This window comes from Symphalangus syndactylus, chromosome 14 (genome assembly GCF_028878055.3).
Source record: "Symphalangus syndactylus isolate Jambi chromosome 14, NHGRI_mSymSyn1-v2.1_pri, whole genome shotgun sequence".
Taxonomy (NCBI): domain Eukaryota; kingdom Metazoa; phylum Chordata; class Mammalia; order Primates; family Hylobatidae; genus Symphalangus; species Symphalangus syndactylus.
Window position 1 is genome coordinate 52,963,230 of NC_072436.2, and position 16,697 is coordinate 52,979,926.

Sequence of the window (16,697 nt, forward strand, 5' to 3'; positions counted from 1 at the left end):
CTAGAAAGAGAGCGCAGGCGCCTGGGTATCACATGACCACTTCCCGGAAGCGCAGCAGACCCGCTCAACTTCATCCTGGCTTGAGGCGGAGGAGAACTCTCCGAATTATGGCGAAGTCTGGGCTGGGGCAGGATCCGCAGAGCACAGCTGCAGCCACTGTGCTAAAGCGGGCGGTAGAACTAGATTCGGAGTCGCGGTATCCGCAGGCTCTGGTGTGTTACCAAGAGGGGATTGATCTGCTCCTGCAGGTTCTGAAAGGTGAGCAATGAGCCAAGGCGGGGAGGACCTGAGGAAAAGGAGCTGGTTCCTGCTGTGTCTGGGGTGAAGTGAATGAGTTAAAAATGATTCTTCCACACCATGAAGAAGCAGTTAAATACGGAAGGTGGGATATTCTACAGGACAACTGGGCCGCTTTCTTTTAGATCTTTAATAGATTGATGTCCTCTAGAAAAGGTGGGGAGGCTACTAGTCTAGATTTTAAAAGACTTAAGAGATATAAGATATAACGCAATGTAATATATAAGCTTTGATAGGACCTGGGTTTGTACGAACTTTAAAAGACATTTTTGGATCTATTAGAAAAGTTTGAATATAGATTGGGGGGACATTAAAATTATTTTCTTAGGCAATATGATTTTGTTTTCGAAAACTATCCTTAATTTTTAGAGATGCAGACCAAAGTGTTGTATAAAGAGATGCTATGATGTCTTTAGTTAATTTTCCTTAAGCAAAAGTTTCTTAAAAATCGAAGCTCTATTTCAGCAAAAATGCTAATTTTAAAAATTTAGGTGATGGGTAATAAGGGTGTTTATTATACGATTATTTTTAATTTTCTGTTTAAACATTTGCATTTAAAGCAAGCCAAAGTAAAATTGTGTAGCGGTAGGAGAAGAAAAGTTTTTCTTAAACGGATGAAGTTCGGTGTGAGAAATGCGCAGGGTTGTGGAGGAGACAGTGAGACTTTTCCTATTACTTATTCAATGTTGAGAAATACCCAAATATTCCTTAACACCCAGCACAACCCTGGCTCACAGTAGACACTCAATATTTATGTATTAAATTGATAAGATCAGCTCCTGCTCCCCAACCCCCGACACTCCGGGTCTGGACTAAGCTCCCTCTGTGCTTTCTAGCTTAAGCTTATAATTAAAGTGTTACAGAAGCTTTGAGGCAGCAGAGGGGAGCCCTTTATGGGTTGGTGCTTTGGTCAGAACTACAAACTCTACCGGCCGGGCGCGGTGGCTCACTCCTGTAATCCCAGCACTTTGGGAGGCCGAGGCGGGTGGATCATGAGGTCAGGAGATCAAGACCATCCTGGCCAACATAGTGAAACCCCATCTCTACTGAAAATACAAAATTAGCTGGGCATGGTGGCACGCACCTGTAGTCCCAGCTACTTGGGAGGCTGAGGCAGGAGAATTGCTTGAATCTGGGAGGCGGAGGTTGCAGTGAGCCGAGATCGCGCTACTGCACTCCAGTCTGCCAATAGAGCGAGACTCCGTCTCAAAAAAAAAAAAAAAAGCGGGCGGATCACGAGGTCAGGAGATCGAGACCATGGTGAAACCCCGTCTCTACTAAAAATACAAAAAAATTAGCCGGGCGTGGTGGCGGGTGCCTGTAGTCCCAGCTACTCGGGAGGCTGAGGCAGGAGAATGGCGTGAACCCAGGAGGCGGAGCTTGCAGTGAGCCGAGATTGCGCCACTGCACTCCAGCCTGGGCGACAGAGCAAGACTCCGTCTCAAAAAAAAAAAAAAAAAAACACTAAACTCTACCTTGCCTGGGGTATTATTTGATGATAATGATGACAGTAACAACAGCAATAAGCATAGCTATCACGTTTCAGTGCTGAGTGCCAGGCATTGCAGAGAACATTAAAAGCATGATCTCGTTTCATCCGTACCAATTGCCCTGTCAAGTAGGAGTTGATGGTATTCTCGTTTTACAGCATAAAAAGTATTGTTCGCTTTCAAGTTCTGCCACTAGGAGGTGGTAGCGTCACAGTCGGAGCCCAAGGCCTCAATGACTCTGGTATACTGAATCCCAAAAGAGAGATGGTGTACTGTGTTGGTCAGGTGGAACACTGCTCAAGTTTTGGCTGCACTAGGAATCTGAAGCAGGAGAATCACAGTTCTGCTCTAGTGTGCTTCACTGATCCCGTAGAGGTTACAGAGACAGTGACGTGATATAGATGGGTTAAAACCAAAATGCAAATAGCGCTAATACGGGGAATAAGTGCCAGGAGAGAGAAATCTATAGATAAACACAATGAGGATTTAAACAGTTAAAGGTCATGTGAGGGTGGAAAGGTAGAGGTGGAGTTTGGGGCTTTGGAGGAAAAAGAATTTCAGAAGTCAGAAATTCATCTAAGAGTGTTCAAATTCCTTTGCTGTCTTACGAAATAAGTAGTTTGGTTGAGCATGTGTGTGAAGAGGAGGAGTGAGAAGTAAACTTTAAAGGTAGATAGGGGCTTGGATCACATTGTGGATGGCCTTGGCTACCAGGAGATTTTAACTCATTCCACAGGCAAGGAGAAACCATTTAAGGTTTTTACGAGGGAGTAACATAATTGGAGTTGCATTTCAGGGCTTGTCTCTTTCAGGAATGTGCTCTTTTCTCACAGATTATTTATTTGCATGGCATACTCTCTCTACTATTTCAGGCCTTTACACAAATACCACTTTCTTTGTGAGGCTTTCCCAGACCTCCAGTGTAAAATTATAACCCCATCCCAGCACTCCCTGTCCTCCTTCATTATTCTGCTATAAGTTAATAGCACTCATCTCAATCTAATATACATGTTTTACCAATTTATTTTTATCGTTCTCTTTCTTCCTACTTGAACAATAGAGGAGAATTGTGTCTGTTTTATTAACTGCTGTATCCACAGCACTTAGAACAGTGCCTGGCATGTTGTTAGTTCTCAATAAATATTTCTTGAATAAAGGACTGATTATGGCAAGGATGTAAAGTAGACATTAACCTGTAGAGACTGAAGTTAAGCAGACCAATTAAGGAGCTCCTGCTGGAATCAAAATAAGAGGTGAGTATAGCCATTATAGAAAACAGTATGGAGATTCCTCAAAAAATTAAAACGAGAACTACCATATGATCCATCAATCCCATTACTGGGTATATATCCAAAGGAAATGAAATCATTATGTTGAAGAGATATTTGTACTCCCATGCTTACTGCAGCACTATTCATAATAGCTAAGATAGGGAATCAACCCAAGTGTCTATCAGCAGATGAATAAAGAAAATGTGGTACATATATACAGTGGAGTACTGTTCAGCCATAAAAAATGGACAAACTTGTAGGATATTGTTAAGTGAAATAAGCCAGACACAGAAAGACAGATACCACATGATCTCACTCATATGTGGAATCTAAAAAAGTTGGTATCATAGAAGTAGAGAGTAGAATACTGGTTACCAGAAGCTGGGAAGGGCAGGGGGTAGGAGGAATGGGGACAGGTTGGTCAAAGGGTACAAAATTACAGTTAGATGCCAGGCACAGTGGCTCACGCCTGCAATCCCAATACTTTGGGAGGTTGAGGTGGGTGGATCACTTGAGGTCAGAAGTTCGGGACCAGCCTGGCCAACATGGTGAAACCCCATCTCTCTTAAAAAAAAAAATTACAGTTAAGAGGAATAAATTCTGGTGTCTTATTACACAATAGGGTGACTATAGTTAATAATGTGTTGTACGTTTCAACACAGCTAGAATGAAGGATTTTCAATGTTCTTACCACAAAGAAACAATAAATATTTGAGATGACAGATATGCTAATTACCCTGATTTGATCATTACACAATGTATACATGTATCAAAACATTACATTGTACCCCATTAATATGTATAATTATTATGTGCCAATTAAAATTACATAAAACCTTTTTAAAAAGATGAGACATGATAAGGGCCTGAATGAACCAGGGAGATGATACCAATATTAAGATAAGGAGGGGGAACTGGCACATGATTAGATATGGGAGTAAGGTTAATGGGAATCAAAGATGGCTGTAAGGGTCCAAGCCTGAGAAACTGTAGCATAATGATTGAAGGATGGGTCTATGTGTGAGACATTGCCAGCTGATCAAGGACAACGACTAAGACTGAACTACTACATAATTTAAAGCCTATCAACATTGAGGAAAGGTTGTGTTTTGCTTTTATTTGGGCAGGAGAGGGATGGGGGAAAGCTAGAATGAGCTCTGTGGAATCAAAGTTATCAGCGTGAACTCCTGGTTTTTAATATTTATATGGATGGACAGAAACAAATACATATAGATGTATGTACAGATGTATGTGTTAGTAAGCCTACATATACCTCCTAGCTGTATTGACTGAGAGGGTCTAGAAGTAGTGATGGGACTCCCCCAGTAGCAATGAACACAGCTGGCACCCAGAATCTGCTTTCTAAATGCCATTCTTCAATAAAAGTGACCGAGGCTCCTTGGAAAAGTGTATTTCAGGGCTGGGGCAAAAAATAAACAAGGTAAGTTTTAACAAATATTTTGGCTTCCCTGGGCCATATTGGAAAAATGATTGTTTTTGGCTACACATAAAATACACTAACGACAGCTGATGAGCTAACACACACACACACACACACACACACACACACCCCTCATGTTTTAAGAAAGTTTACGAATGGCCGGGCATGGTGGCTTACGCCTGTAATCCCAACACTTTGGGAGCCCTAGGTGGGTGGATTGCTTGAGGTTAGGAGTTCAAGACCAGCCTGACCAACATGGTGAAACCCTGTCTCTACTAAAAATACAAAAAATTAGCCGGGTGTGGTAGCAGGTGCCTATAATCCCAGCTACCCCGGAGGCTGAGGCAGGAGAATCGCTTGAACCTGGGAGGCAGAGGTTGCAGTAAGCTGAGATTGCACCTCCAGCCTGGGCAACAGAGTGAGACTCTATCTCAAAAAAAAAAAAAAAGTTTCTGAATTTGTGTTGGGCCTCATTCAAAGATGTTCTGGGCCATATGCAAAAGTTGGACAAGTTTGGTTTAAAACATCTTGTGGCTGTGCATGGTGGCTCATGCCTATAATCCCAGCACTTTTAAAGGCCAAGGCAGGTGGATTGCCTGAGCCCAGGAGTTCGAGACCAGCCTGGGCAACATGAAGATACCCCGTCTCTACAGAAAATAGAAAAGAAATACAAAAACTAGCCAGGCATAGTAATGTGTGCCTATAGTCTCAGCTACTTGGGAGGCTGAGGTGGGAGGATTCCTTGTGCCTGGGAGGCAGAGGTTGCAGTGAGCCAAGATCATGCCGCTGCACTCCAGCCTGGGCGACAGAGCCAGACCCTGTCTCAACAAAACAAAACGAAACAAAAAAATCCTGAATCAAAATGTAAGGACATAATAGCGATGGGGGCTTGACAGAAGGACACAGGAACTAACATTGAAGGAGATGTCAAAGCCAAAGCTAATAAAATTTGAGCAGGAAAATGATAGTATTGGATTATAACTCATAGAATAAAATAAATATCCATGAGCCCATACTATTTAATCAAATAAATAGATTGAGAAGGAATGATGGAAATAGAAAACCACCATTTTGCAAACATCACAGTCATAGTTGTTGCAGGCAAGGACCATCAACAGATGCTAAAATTAGTGGGAGAAAGAGTGATGGGAAGCAGGATATCTTTCCATAAGGTACTTACAAATTACAAAAGAGAAAATAGTGATTTTACAGTGGAGAAATCTGAACTACACCTTTACCAAATGGTCAAAGTTAATATCATCAGTAGTAAGACACATCAACATCATGTACCCACTGAGCAAGGCACATCACTTCTGTGATTTTCTTGCCAAAAATGCATAAACCAAGTCTAATCACGAGAAAACATCGGACTGTCCAAAATGAGAGACATTCTGCAAAAATAACGGACCAATATTATTCCTAAATGTCAAGGTCATAGAAGGCAGAGAAAGATAAGGAACTAACACAGATTGGAGGAGACTAAGGACACATAACTAAATGCAATATGGGATCCTGGACCAGAAAGCAAACTTTCATTAGTGGGAAAATTGGTGAAATTCAAATAAGGTTTGTAGATGAGTTCTTAATATTGTTTCAGTGTTAATTTCCTAGCTCTGATACTTGTAGTATGGTTTGTAATATGTTAACATTAGGAGAATCTAGGTGAAGGAGGTTATCTACCATTTTTGCAACTTTTCTGTAAATACAAAAAATTAACTCAAAATGTTTTTTAAAATGAGAGATTAAAATGAAATTATTGGCTGGGCACTGTGGCTCATGCCTGTAATCTCAGCACTTTGGGAGGCCAAGGTGGGCGGATCACCTGAGGTCAGGGGTCAGAGGCCTGATCAATATGGTGAAACCCCGTCTCTATTAAAAATACAAAAATGGGCTGGGCACGGTGGCTCATGCCTGTAATCCCAGCACTTTGGGAGGCCGAGGTGGGAGGATCACTTGAGGTCAGGATTTCGAGACCAGCCTGACCAACATGGTGAAACCCCGTCTACTAAAAATACAAAAACTAGCCAGGCGTGGTGGTGGGCGCCTGTAGTCCCAGCTACTTGGGAGGCTAAGACAGGAGAATTGCTTGAACCCGGGAGGTGGAGGTTGCAGAGAGCTGAGATCATGCCACTGCACTCCAGCATGGGCAACAGAGCGAGACTCCGTCTCAAAATAAACAAACAAAAAATGAAATTATTATGGAAAATATAAGCGATGTTGAAAGGAAAGAAGAGAAGGAACACGAAGTGATCTATTGACTGACTTGGGAGGAGGGGTGGTTGGGGTAAAACTTTATGATCATGTATATTCAAAAATAACATTTTTGTGGTAGCTGGAAAAATGTGCATTAACTATAATGGGGAGGTCTTAAAGAGTAGCTGGTTTTGTGGAAGATAAATATTTTTTGCTATCTTTTAATTACGCAAAAATTTCAAACTTGTGGGTAATTAGGATAAAATAGTGCTCAGACATGAGTTTGACATGTAATGAGCCACCTTTCATCCCACCAGATTTGGTGTCCCAGAGATGAGACATAGTGTCAAGAGTTCCCACTCCTAAACCAAGCTGCATCACGCTTCATGTAAATATGAAGGTCTTGTATGTTCAAGCCAAATTTGAGCTTATTGTGTGTTTGAGGACTGAGGCAAACCTTACTAAAGGATAGGAAATTTGTAGAAAACTTGAGAAACTGAAAATAATGCCCAAATTAAATAGAAAAACTGTTTTAATACTTGATAATATATATTTTTAAATTTGTAGGTACCAAAGATAATACTAAGAGATGTAATCTCAGAGAAAAAATTTCCAAATACATGGACAGAGCAGAAAACATAAAGAAGTACTTGGACCAAGAAAAAGAAGGTAAAGAGGCTGTTTTAGAAAACGCATCCATAAACAACTGTGACCATCCATTCACCCAATGTTTCTGGCTCTTGACCTCCAAAGGAGCTCTCTGTGGTCTGGACCAGTTGTCCCTGGGAGCTTACAGGATTTAATCTGCATTTCCACTCCCATACAGGAGTTGTTCTTAATTTTTTTGTTTGTTTCTTTGGTTTTTGTTTTTAGTTGGGGGTGGGAATGTCAGACACCCCTTTGAACATCTGATGAAAGCTATACATACTGGAGAATGTTACATGCCATTTTTAAGGGGTTCACAAATCCGTATGAAGCTTATGTGTGGACCCTATGTTAAGAAATACTACAGAGGAATACTGAATGTAAATTGTGCATTTTTATTTATATTTCCCTTTATGAAATGACCAAAATCATGAAAGAAGCTAAAGAAACTCCTGGGATTTCTCTCAGATTTTGTTGTGAATCAAACACCTCAGGAGTTAAGCATTCCTAATGATTAGAGGTCAGGTAGGTATTGTTCCCTATTATTAGTTCCCTACTCCTAAGCATCCAGTTTACAAATGTCTGTAAACGGCCATTTCCACCCTTACCTGAGTGCATACTTGCTGCTTTTGATAGCCAAAGGTACTGCTGCCTACAAAAGCCAGTGCCCCCAGGCCCCAGCTTTCCTTCCTCTCTATACTTTCTACACCCCTTTCCCCATCTCTTCCTACTATTCTGTATCAGTACATACCCTGGGGACCTCCCACTGAGCTCCTTGGTTCAGTGGGAATAAAATTGTTTCCTTAGCCCCAGTTTGAAATTTAGAATGAAATTTTACTCCAAAACATTGATGAAATATAGTACCTTAAGCATTGTGGTTTTGAGTACATGGAATTAAATTAACCTCTATATGGCTATCTTGGCTTAAAAAATGAGGCATAGTTGCCAAAATTATCTATGTGGAAATATTTGGAACAGAATCCAAACTACTGATTTTTAAACAAAGTGTAAAGTATAATTTAGGGGCTACCATATAATTTAGGGACTACCATTAGGGGTCACTTTTTTTTTTTTTTTTGAGACGGAGTCTTGCTCTGTCGTCCAGGCTGGAGTGCAGTGGCGCGATCTCGGCTCACTGCAACCTCTGCCTCCTGGGTTCAAGCAATTCTTCTGTCTCAGCCTCCCAAGTAGCTGGGACTACAGGCACCTGCCACCAAGCCTGGCTCATTTTTGTATTTTTAGTAGAGTTGAGCTTTTGCCATATTGGTCAGGCTGGTCTCTAACTCCTGACCTCAGGTGATCCTCCTGCCTCAGCCTCCCAAAGTGCTAGGATTACAAGTGTGAGCCACCACGCCCAGCCAGGGGTCATATTTTTTAAAACCTTAAAGGTTTCTGATAACTTTTTCAATGTTCACTTTGAATTAACAAAAGCAATAAATCTATCCTGTTGATCCTGTGACATCCCAGTCTTTAGTTTGAGTACCAAGAAGTACTATAAATTTGTTTAAAACTCTACACGTGCCAAGAAAGACTTTGAAGCTTCATATCATACTGCATTAATGTTTTTTCTTCTTTCTTGTTTTTTTTGAGGCAGAGTCTTGCTCTGTTGCTCAGGCTGGAGTGCGGTAGCGTGATCTCAGCTCACTGCAACATCCACCTGGGTTCAAGTGATTCTCCTGCCTCAGCCCCCCAGGTAGTTGGGACTACAGGCACCTGACATCATGCCTGGCTACTTTTTATATTTTTAGTAGAGCTGGGGTTTCACCACGTTGGCCAGGCTGGTCTTGAACTCCTGACCTCAAATCATCTACCTACCTTGGCCTCCCAAAATGCTGGGATTACAGGCGTGAGCCACCGTGCCCTGCCCTGCATTCATGTTTAATACTCAAGTTAGTTATTAGATTGCAAGACATAAAAAGACAAGTCTGAAGAGAAGGACCAGATAGCCACTGAGTTTTAGTATGTGGTGCTACCCATGGTGACAGGAAGTTATTGGATACCTTTATATATACACTACTCCCTTCAACAAACTGCCTGGTATATAGGATCTGGCTCAAGGACCTGTTCCAGGAAACCTCTAGATTTTCCCCCTTGCCTAACCTCTGTGAAGGCAGAAATCACTAATGGAGTAGTTTGCCTTAAATACCTTTGTACGTGTAACATCCTGCAATGTATATGATATGTAGTAGGCATTCAGTAAGTATTTGCTGAATGAGTAAGTTAAAAAAATTAATATGCATCTGATGCTGATTAATCACTATATATAAAATATAAAATGTGTAAAAAAAATGGGTCACTGGTTTTACTGTTGAAGCCTGTGTTTTATAGATGGAAAATATCACAAGCAAATTAAAATAGAAGAGAATGCAACAGGTTTCAGTTATGAATCACTTTTTCGTGAATACCTTAATGAGACAGTTACAGAAGTTTGGATAGAAGATCCTTATATTAGACATACTCATCAGGTATGTGAACATACTAAAATATAATGAAATATTATATTCAATGTACTAAGTTAGTAATAATCCATTCTAATGTCTTTTAGCTCTATAACTTTCTTCGATTTTGTGAGATGCTTATTAAGAGACCATGTAAAGTAAAAACTATTCACCTTCTCACCTCTCTGGATGAAGTAGGTACCTGAAAGCACTTACTCTTTCTTAACTTATTAACTTTATTCAGTTACAAGATGTAGTCCAGTCAAGGAAAACACAGATGCAGTGCTTCAGCTAGATTTATTTCCTTGGGAATTAACTTATTATCTAACAGTATGCATAACATGTCATAAAAAAAGTTATTGATTTTAGGATGCTGATTTTGTATTTGGCCACTTTGCTAAATGCGCTTATTCAAATAGTTTAGTCTCTTGGATATTCTAGGAGGCAATCACACTGTCTGCACTATGGACAATTTTGTTTCTTTACCAATTACTGTATCTGGGGGATGGTAGCATGATATGGTAGTGGGCATCTCTATCTTGGTTTTGACTTAAAATAGGAATGCTTCTAAATAATTATGATTTCTATGATTGATTTCAAAAGCAGTCAGCTCCACCTGGATGACTAAAACTATTCTAAACTACATTTAAGGAGACAGGATGGAGTTATGTTCACATTAGAAAAAAAGATGATTTTGATAAAAACAATTGCTCTTTAAACTACCTCACATTGTTTGGTTGTTTCTTTGGGATAATAGACATTGAAACTACTATAGAATATTTCCATCTTAATCCACCTGTGATATAGAATGTATAGCTTAGGGATAATTTAGGATAGTAATAATAACTGAGGCAGTGGCCGGGCGCGGTGGCTCACGCTTGTAATCCCAGCACTTTGGGAGGCCAAGGCGGGCGGATCACGAGGTCAGGAGATCGAGACCACGGTGAAACCCCGTCTCTACTAAAAATACAAAAAATTAGCCAGGCGTGGTGGCGGGCGCCTGTAGTCCCAGCTACTCAGAGAGGCTGAGGCAGGAGAATGGCGTGAACCCGGGAGGCGGAGCTTGCAGTGAGCCGAGATTGCGCCACTGCACTCCAGCCTGGGTGACAGAGTGAGACTCTGTCTCAAAAAAAATAAAAAATAAAAAAAAATAACTGAGGCAGATAATTGTATTTTTGCTATTAACAGGGCATTGAGCAAGCGCAGCAAAGTAGAGGCCTGCAAGAAATAGAAGAGTCACTCAGGAGTCATGGAGTGCTGTTGGAAGTTCAGTACTCTTCTTCAATACATGACCGAGAAATCAGGTTAGTCTACAATAATGTTTTAATTTTTATGCAGTTGATATATACTTAAAATTTTTAAAAAATGTTCTATATACTTGCGTATAAATATTTAATAATCTATAAATATTTGAAATTCAAATAAAACTCCATTTAGTACTTTTTCACTTTTGAGAAGAAAAAAACACTTGGGTTTCTTTTCAACAAAGTAAGCCAAGTGTTTTGTGTGTGAATTTAATATTTCCTAATGGAATAATATTTACATGTTCTGTGTCATATAGAAAAAGAGAATACTTTTCTATCTACTCAACTGTATATATAGTTATGATATTAGGATAATTTATTTTCTAGTGAACTTAATATTTACTTAATGTGGCTTTACTTCTTATGGGTTATTAAATATTCTAGTAGGCATGACAATTTGCTGAGTCTATAAGAAAACAATATGCGGTTATTTTAGTGATAACTTTTGTTTAGCACAGTGGTTATGTTTATAGCAAGGGCACTCAGTTTTAATAAAAACTTAATCACAAACTAAATATGCAAAACAGATGAAAATGCAGCTGCTGTAGTTAAAGCAGAGGTCAGGGTCCAGGGCTCCTCCTGCACATTCCCCATCTCTAGGTAGGGGAACTCTTGAAACACCACCAGTTTCCCTGAATACACTTTGCCACCACTTGTTAGCAGAACACGAAAAAGTTTTATCAACAAGCTGAAATTCAAGATTAAACTATCAGGTAATTAAATCAACTGATTGTTTCTATGACTGTTTTCATTGTGGACACAGCTCATAATGAACCTCAGGTTTGATTCAACTCATGCCACTGGAGGAAGTGGTTTGCTTTGTTAGGGGGAAATTTTGCTGACACTTAATACACTACAGCTTTATTAATAGTCTGACTTAAATGTCTTGAATATACTATGTACTAATTTCAACAGGTTCAACAATGGATGGATGATTAAGATTGGAAGGGGACTTGATTATTTTAAGAAACCACAGGTAGGATATAATCTTATGTGTAAATGTGTAGCACTGTTTTTGTATCATTTTTAATGATACTCTTTTCTTCTCTTCTTAGAGTCGTTTTTCCCTTGGATATTGTGATTTTGATTTAAGACCATGTCATGAAACAACAGTGGACATTTTTCATAAGAAGCATACAAAAAATATATGATGGGCAGTAGCCTAATTTGTATTATGTCTACTTTAAGTGAATATTGGATTTTTTTTAAAAGATCACTTTTATAATGTATGAATTTAACAATAAACTTTTATATTTCTACTAATTTATGGATCCATCATTCAGTTGTGAGAACAATCCTAAATATTTTTGTAAATATATTCCTCAGTAGATTTACAATGTTTATTTCAAGTAATACAGCTAATTTAAACATTTTATCAGCTTTTCTGTTACTTGGCTGCGGGAGCATGTCAACAAATAATAAGCATCTATTAGGAAGATGAATTAGATCTTAATTTTGCCTGTGGGAGTTTTGAGTCCAGGAGGGAAAGACACCATGGATTAGAGTGCTTTTAAAGAGACAGATGGAGCTTGGGCAACCTGTTTCTGCAAAAAAAAAAAAAAAAAAAAAAAAAAAAAAGCTACTTGGGAGGCTAAGGTGGAAGGATCACTTGAACCTAGGAGGTCGAGGCTGCAATGAGCTGAGATTGTACCACTGCACTCCTGCACTCTAGCCTGGGTGACAGAGCCAGACCCTCTCTCAAAAAAGGGGGAAAAAAAAAGACAGATGGGCTTGGGGTCTAATAAACAGGAAAGTAAAATGTTAATTTTGTTACAATTAAGATAATTGTCTTTGGTAAACATTTACCTCGTGCAGTTGTGCAATATTACCTAACTCCATAAAGGCAAATCAACCCATTCAGTTATCCAAATGCATTTTGCAGCTCATTCACTTTGGCTAGCACATATGTAAAGCCTTGCAGCTTAGAATCAACTGTTCTGGGTAAGCTTTTCATCCAGATGCCAGTTGTGTGGTTGGAGACAGAATAGATTCCATGGAGACAGGCTGGAAGAGGGGTTGTATGCTAGAGGTAGTGAGCAGTCCACAGCTCAAAGAACATGCTGGCTGGGCACAGTGGCTCACGCCTGTAATCCCAGCACTTTGGGAGGCGGAGGCAGGCAGATCACCTGAGGTCAGGAGTTTGAGACCAGCCTGACCAAGATGGAGAAACCCTGTCTTTACTAAAAATACAAAATTAGCTGGCCGTGGTGGCGCATGCCTGTAATTCCAGCTACTTGGGAGGCTGAGGCAGGAGAATTGCTTGAACCCTGGAGCAGAGGCTGCAGCGAGCAGAGATCATGCCATTGCACTCCAGCCTGGGCAACAAGAGTAAAACTCCATCTCAAAATAGAAAAACAAACAAACAAAAAACCCAGCTAAGCTAACATATGTAAGAGGAAAACTATAGTACCAGTGTTCAGTATTGGAGAGTGCACATATAAATGTCACATCTGAGGACTATTCAACAGAGTTAAATGGCGTGGAGGACCAAAGGTAGAGAACATGGGAACAAGGTTGGACACAGTGGTCTTGGGCAAGCCTTGGACACTATGTTTTCCTTTTGTAGGACAGCTGGTAGGTACAAGATGGAGCTGGCATAAAAGGCCAGGAAGGGCTTCCAGAACAGTTCCTGATTTTTTTTTTTTTAACATTTTCAGGTTCAGGTGCTGATAATACTGAATCTGAAAAATTTTAGACTCAAACTAACTTGCTAAGCTTTATCATATGGAAATTCAGGGTCTCAGGAAAACACTTGAACAAGTGTTGGCCTGATCCGAAATTCCTTTCTGCAGAGTATCTTAGCTTATCTTGCCTGGTACCCGATGCCATGTGGAAATGGAGTAGCTCTTAATTAAGGTAAGAACATGTGTTAGGCCTCTTTACCTTCATGTTAAAATAACAGTTCTGATTTCTAAAGCCTATGAATCTGTTACTATGGAGAATTAGCAATCCACAACCCTGTGCAATTAACTTTTATCCAACTTCTATAAAAATCCTGGCTAAGACACAGTGATATTTAAAGAAAAGAGTCTACAGACATGCTATCCATTCTAGATATTGGAGTTCTATCCCCAGATCTAATTAGAGCACCAGAAGCCTACTAGGTACAGCTTAAATATATCAAGAAATGTATAAGAACTATATGAACAACTATAAGCTTTATGGAAGGATATAAAAGAAAATTAGGGTAACTAGAAAGACAAATCGTATTCCTGAATGGGAAGACTTAATGTCAGTTCTCTCTAACTTAATTTATAAATTAAATGTCAAAAGAGACTAACGCCAGGAGACTTGCTTGACCAGCTATAAAGACACAGCTACAATAATTTTCTTAAAAATGTATGGGCATAGGCATGGGCAAATAAATCAGTGGGATAGAATAAAAGAGTCCAGAAACACATTTGAAAGAGAGAAATTGAATGTGTATGAATGAGTATTTAATATATAATAAAGGTGACATTTTAATTTAGTGGAGAAAGAGCTCAACAAATGGTTGGAAAAAATAACATTAAGGCCTCTGTCTTTCTCTGCATAAAGAAATTTTTCTGTAATGATGTTGACAACGTATAAAGAAATAATTCTAAATGTATTACACAGCTAATTAATGAAAAATTTATATAGATATATTTTAGAACCCCACTTAATGAACTGAGTGTAACAGAAAGCCCCAGAACTGTTAAGAGCAAAAGACTTGGTCATGTAAATATACAAAACTTGAGTAAAAGGAAACATAAACTAAGTTTAAAAAATGAGAGATCAAATTTATAAAATTAGAGTCAGTATTCCTAGTATATAAGGATGATGGCCAGATTTTTGGCAGTGACCTTGACCTGACTTCCTTTGGCCTCCACAAGGACTTGGGCCTTAGAGCAATCTCTCCTGCTGTACTGCATCATTCCCGTTAGTACACACATCTCGAGCCAGATGCCACCCTATTTTTTTGTTCTTCATGAAAAACTTGTTAAAAGAGTGTTCTCTGTATGGTTTTTTTTTTTTTTTCTTCTTATTTCCTCACTACCTGTTCACTTCAACTCACTTCAGTCTGGCTACTGCCCCAATTACTCCACTGAAATCGTTTTTGCTAAGGTCAACAGTGATCTCTATACCACCATATTCAATGGGCACTTTTAAACTCTCATATTATGTGACCTTTCAGAAGCATTTGACCCAGTTGCCTACTCCCTTCTTGAAACTCAACTTCCATGAAACATACTTTTTTCCTCCATTCTTCTTACATTTTAAATACTGAAGTTCTCCCAAGCTAGGTACCAGGTAGTAACCTCTTTTTTTTTTTTTTAATTCACACTCTTTCCCTAAGTGATTACATGGTAAGTGTTCTTAGCAAAAAGCAACAAAAACTGCTCCTACCTGATATAACAAAAAAGGGGTTTATTATAAGAATAGTAGGTAGTTGAGCTATAGACTGAGACATAGAGGTTTTGGAGTGAAGAATCACATCTAGAATCACTACCCAGAACTAATCAGATGACACCCCTGCTGACACTGATGCAAGGGCTGGATGCAGTAGCCTACATCACAGACATCACTGGCATGGAAACTGTCACTGCCAGCCTCACTGCCTTCATTACCCCAGAAATTCAGGCCCCTGTTGCTACTTCCAGAGAAGGGTTCTCATCATTCCAGATGTTCTGCATCACTAGTGTCTAATTCAAAGTATGGAGCAGTTGCATCTGATTGGCACAGCTTAAGTCATGTGCCCACGCCTGTGCTTCAAGGAAGGCCAGGAAAGAGTATAGTAAACTTTTGTTTCCATAGAAGGAAGTAGGCTCTACCTCCTACCAGGTGGAGAAGTCCCCAAACATATAAGGGGACTCAGATGCTGAATATTTAATAGTTTAAAATGTAAACTTTAGATGAATTATAAAAGTCCAAAATTATTAATTCTCATGACTTAAAATACTATTTATATGCAGTCAGCCCTCAAATTTATAAATTAAGCCAAGACTTCTCCTTGGAGTTCTTATTCAACTGCCTATATGACATCTCAGAAGCACACAAACATTTCAAATATAATACACCCCAACCAAAGTTTTGATATACACTCCCCTACTCCCCATGTACACTCCCATCCATCCAATCTCAAATAAGAAATCTAGGAGTAGAGGCCAGGTGCAGTGGCTCACACCTGTAATCTCAGGACTCTGGGAGGCTAAGGCAGGCAGATCACCTGAGGTCAGGGGTTCAAGAACAGCCTGGCCAAAATAGTGAAACCTGTCTGCACTCAAAATACAAAAATTAGCCAGGTGTGGTGGTGCAAGACTGTAGTCCCAGCTACTTGGGAGGCTGAGACGAGAGGATCACTTGAACCCACGAGGCAGTGGTTGCAGTGAGCTGAGATCATACCTCTGTACTCCAGCCTAGGTGACAGAATGAGACTCTGTCTCAAAAAAATAAGACTATATATATATATACACATATATGCCATTTTGACTCCTCTCTCATCCCCATATGCAAACATTCAGAAAGTTCTGGGGAAACCACTGCAAAACATACCTTGAGTCCATCTGTTTCAGGGGTTACTTGGCCAAATTTCCAATTTGGAACTCGAAGCCCTTAACACCCTTTGCCTGACGATATCTCTCTAGAGAAACATGGTA

The 16,697-nt window shown here is 39.7% G+C and overlaps 2 protein-coding genes across 7 annotated transcripts in view; one reads left to right on the forward strand and one right to left on the reverse strand.

The window, feature by feature from the left end:
• The window catches only part of MRPL30 (mitochondrial ribosomal protein L30), a 60,297-nt gene that overhangs the window by 19,577 nt on the left and 24,023 nt on the right, over positions 1–16,697 (reverse strand). The window lies entirely within an intron of this gene.
• MITD1 (microtubule interacting and trafficking domain containing 1) lies at positions 17–12,342 on the forward strand. Of its 3 annotated transcripts, none has more exons than XM_055242368.2 (7): positions 17–258; positions 7,260–7,361; positions 9,666–9,802; positions 9,883–9,969; positions 10,964–11,079; positions 11,995–12,055; positions 12,135–12,342. In XM_055242368.2, the coding sequence occupies exons 1-7, from the start codon at positions 33–35 to the stop codon at positions 12,228–12,230; spliced, it is 825 nt and encodes a 274-aa protein (XP_055098343.1). In that variant the 5' UTR covers positions 17–32; the 3' UTR covers positions 12,231–12,342. The 3 variants fall into 3 exon arrangements, with proteins under 3 accessions (XP_055098343.1, XP_055098344.1, XP_055098345.1); XM_055242370.1 differs by having other exon boundaries at positions 31–382; XM_055242369.2 differs by lacking the exon at positions 9,883–9,969 and having other exon boundaries at positions 22–258.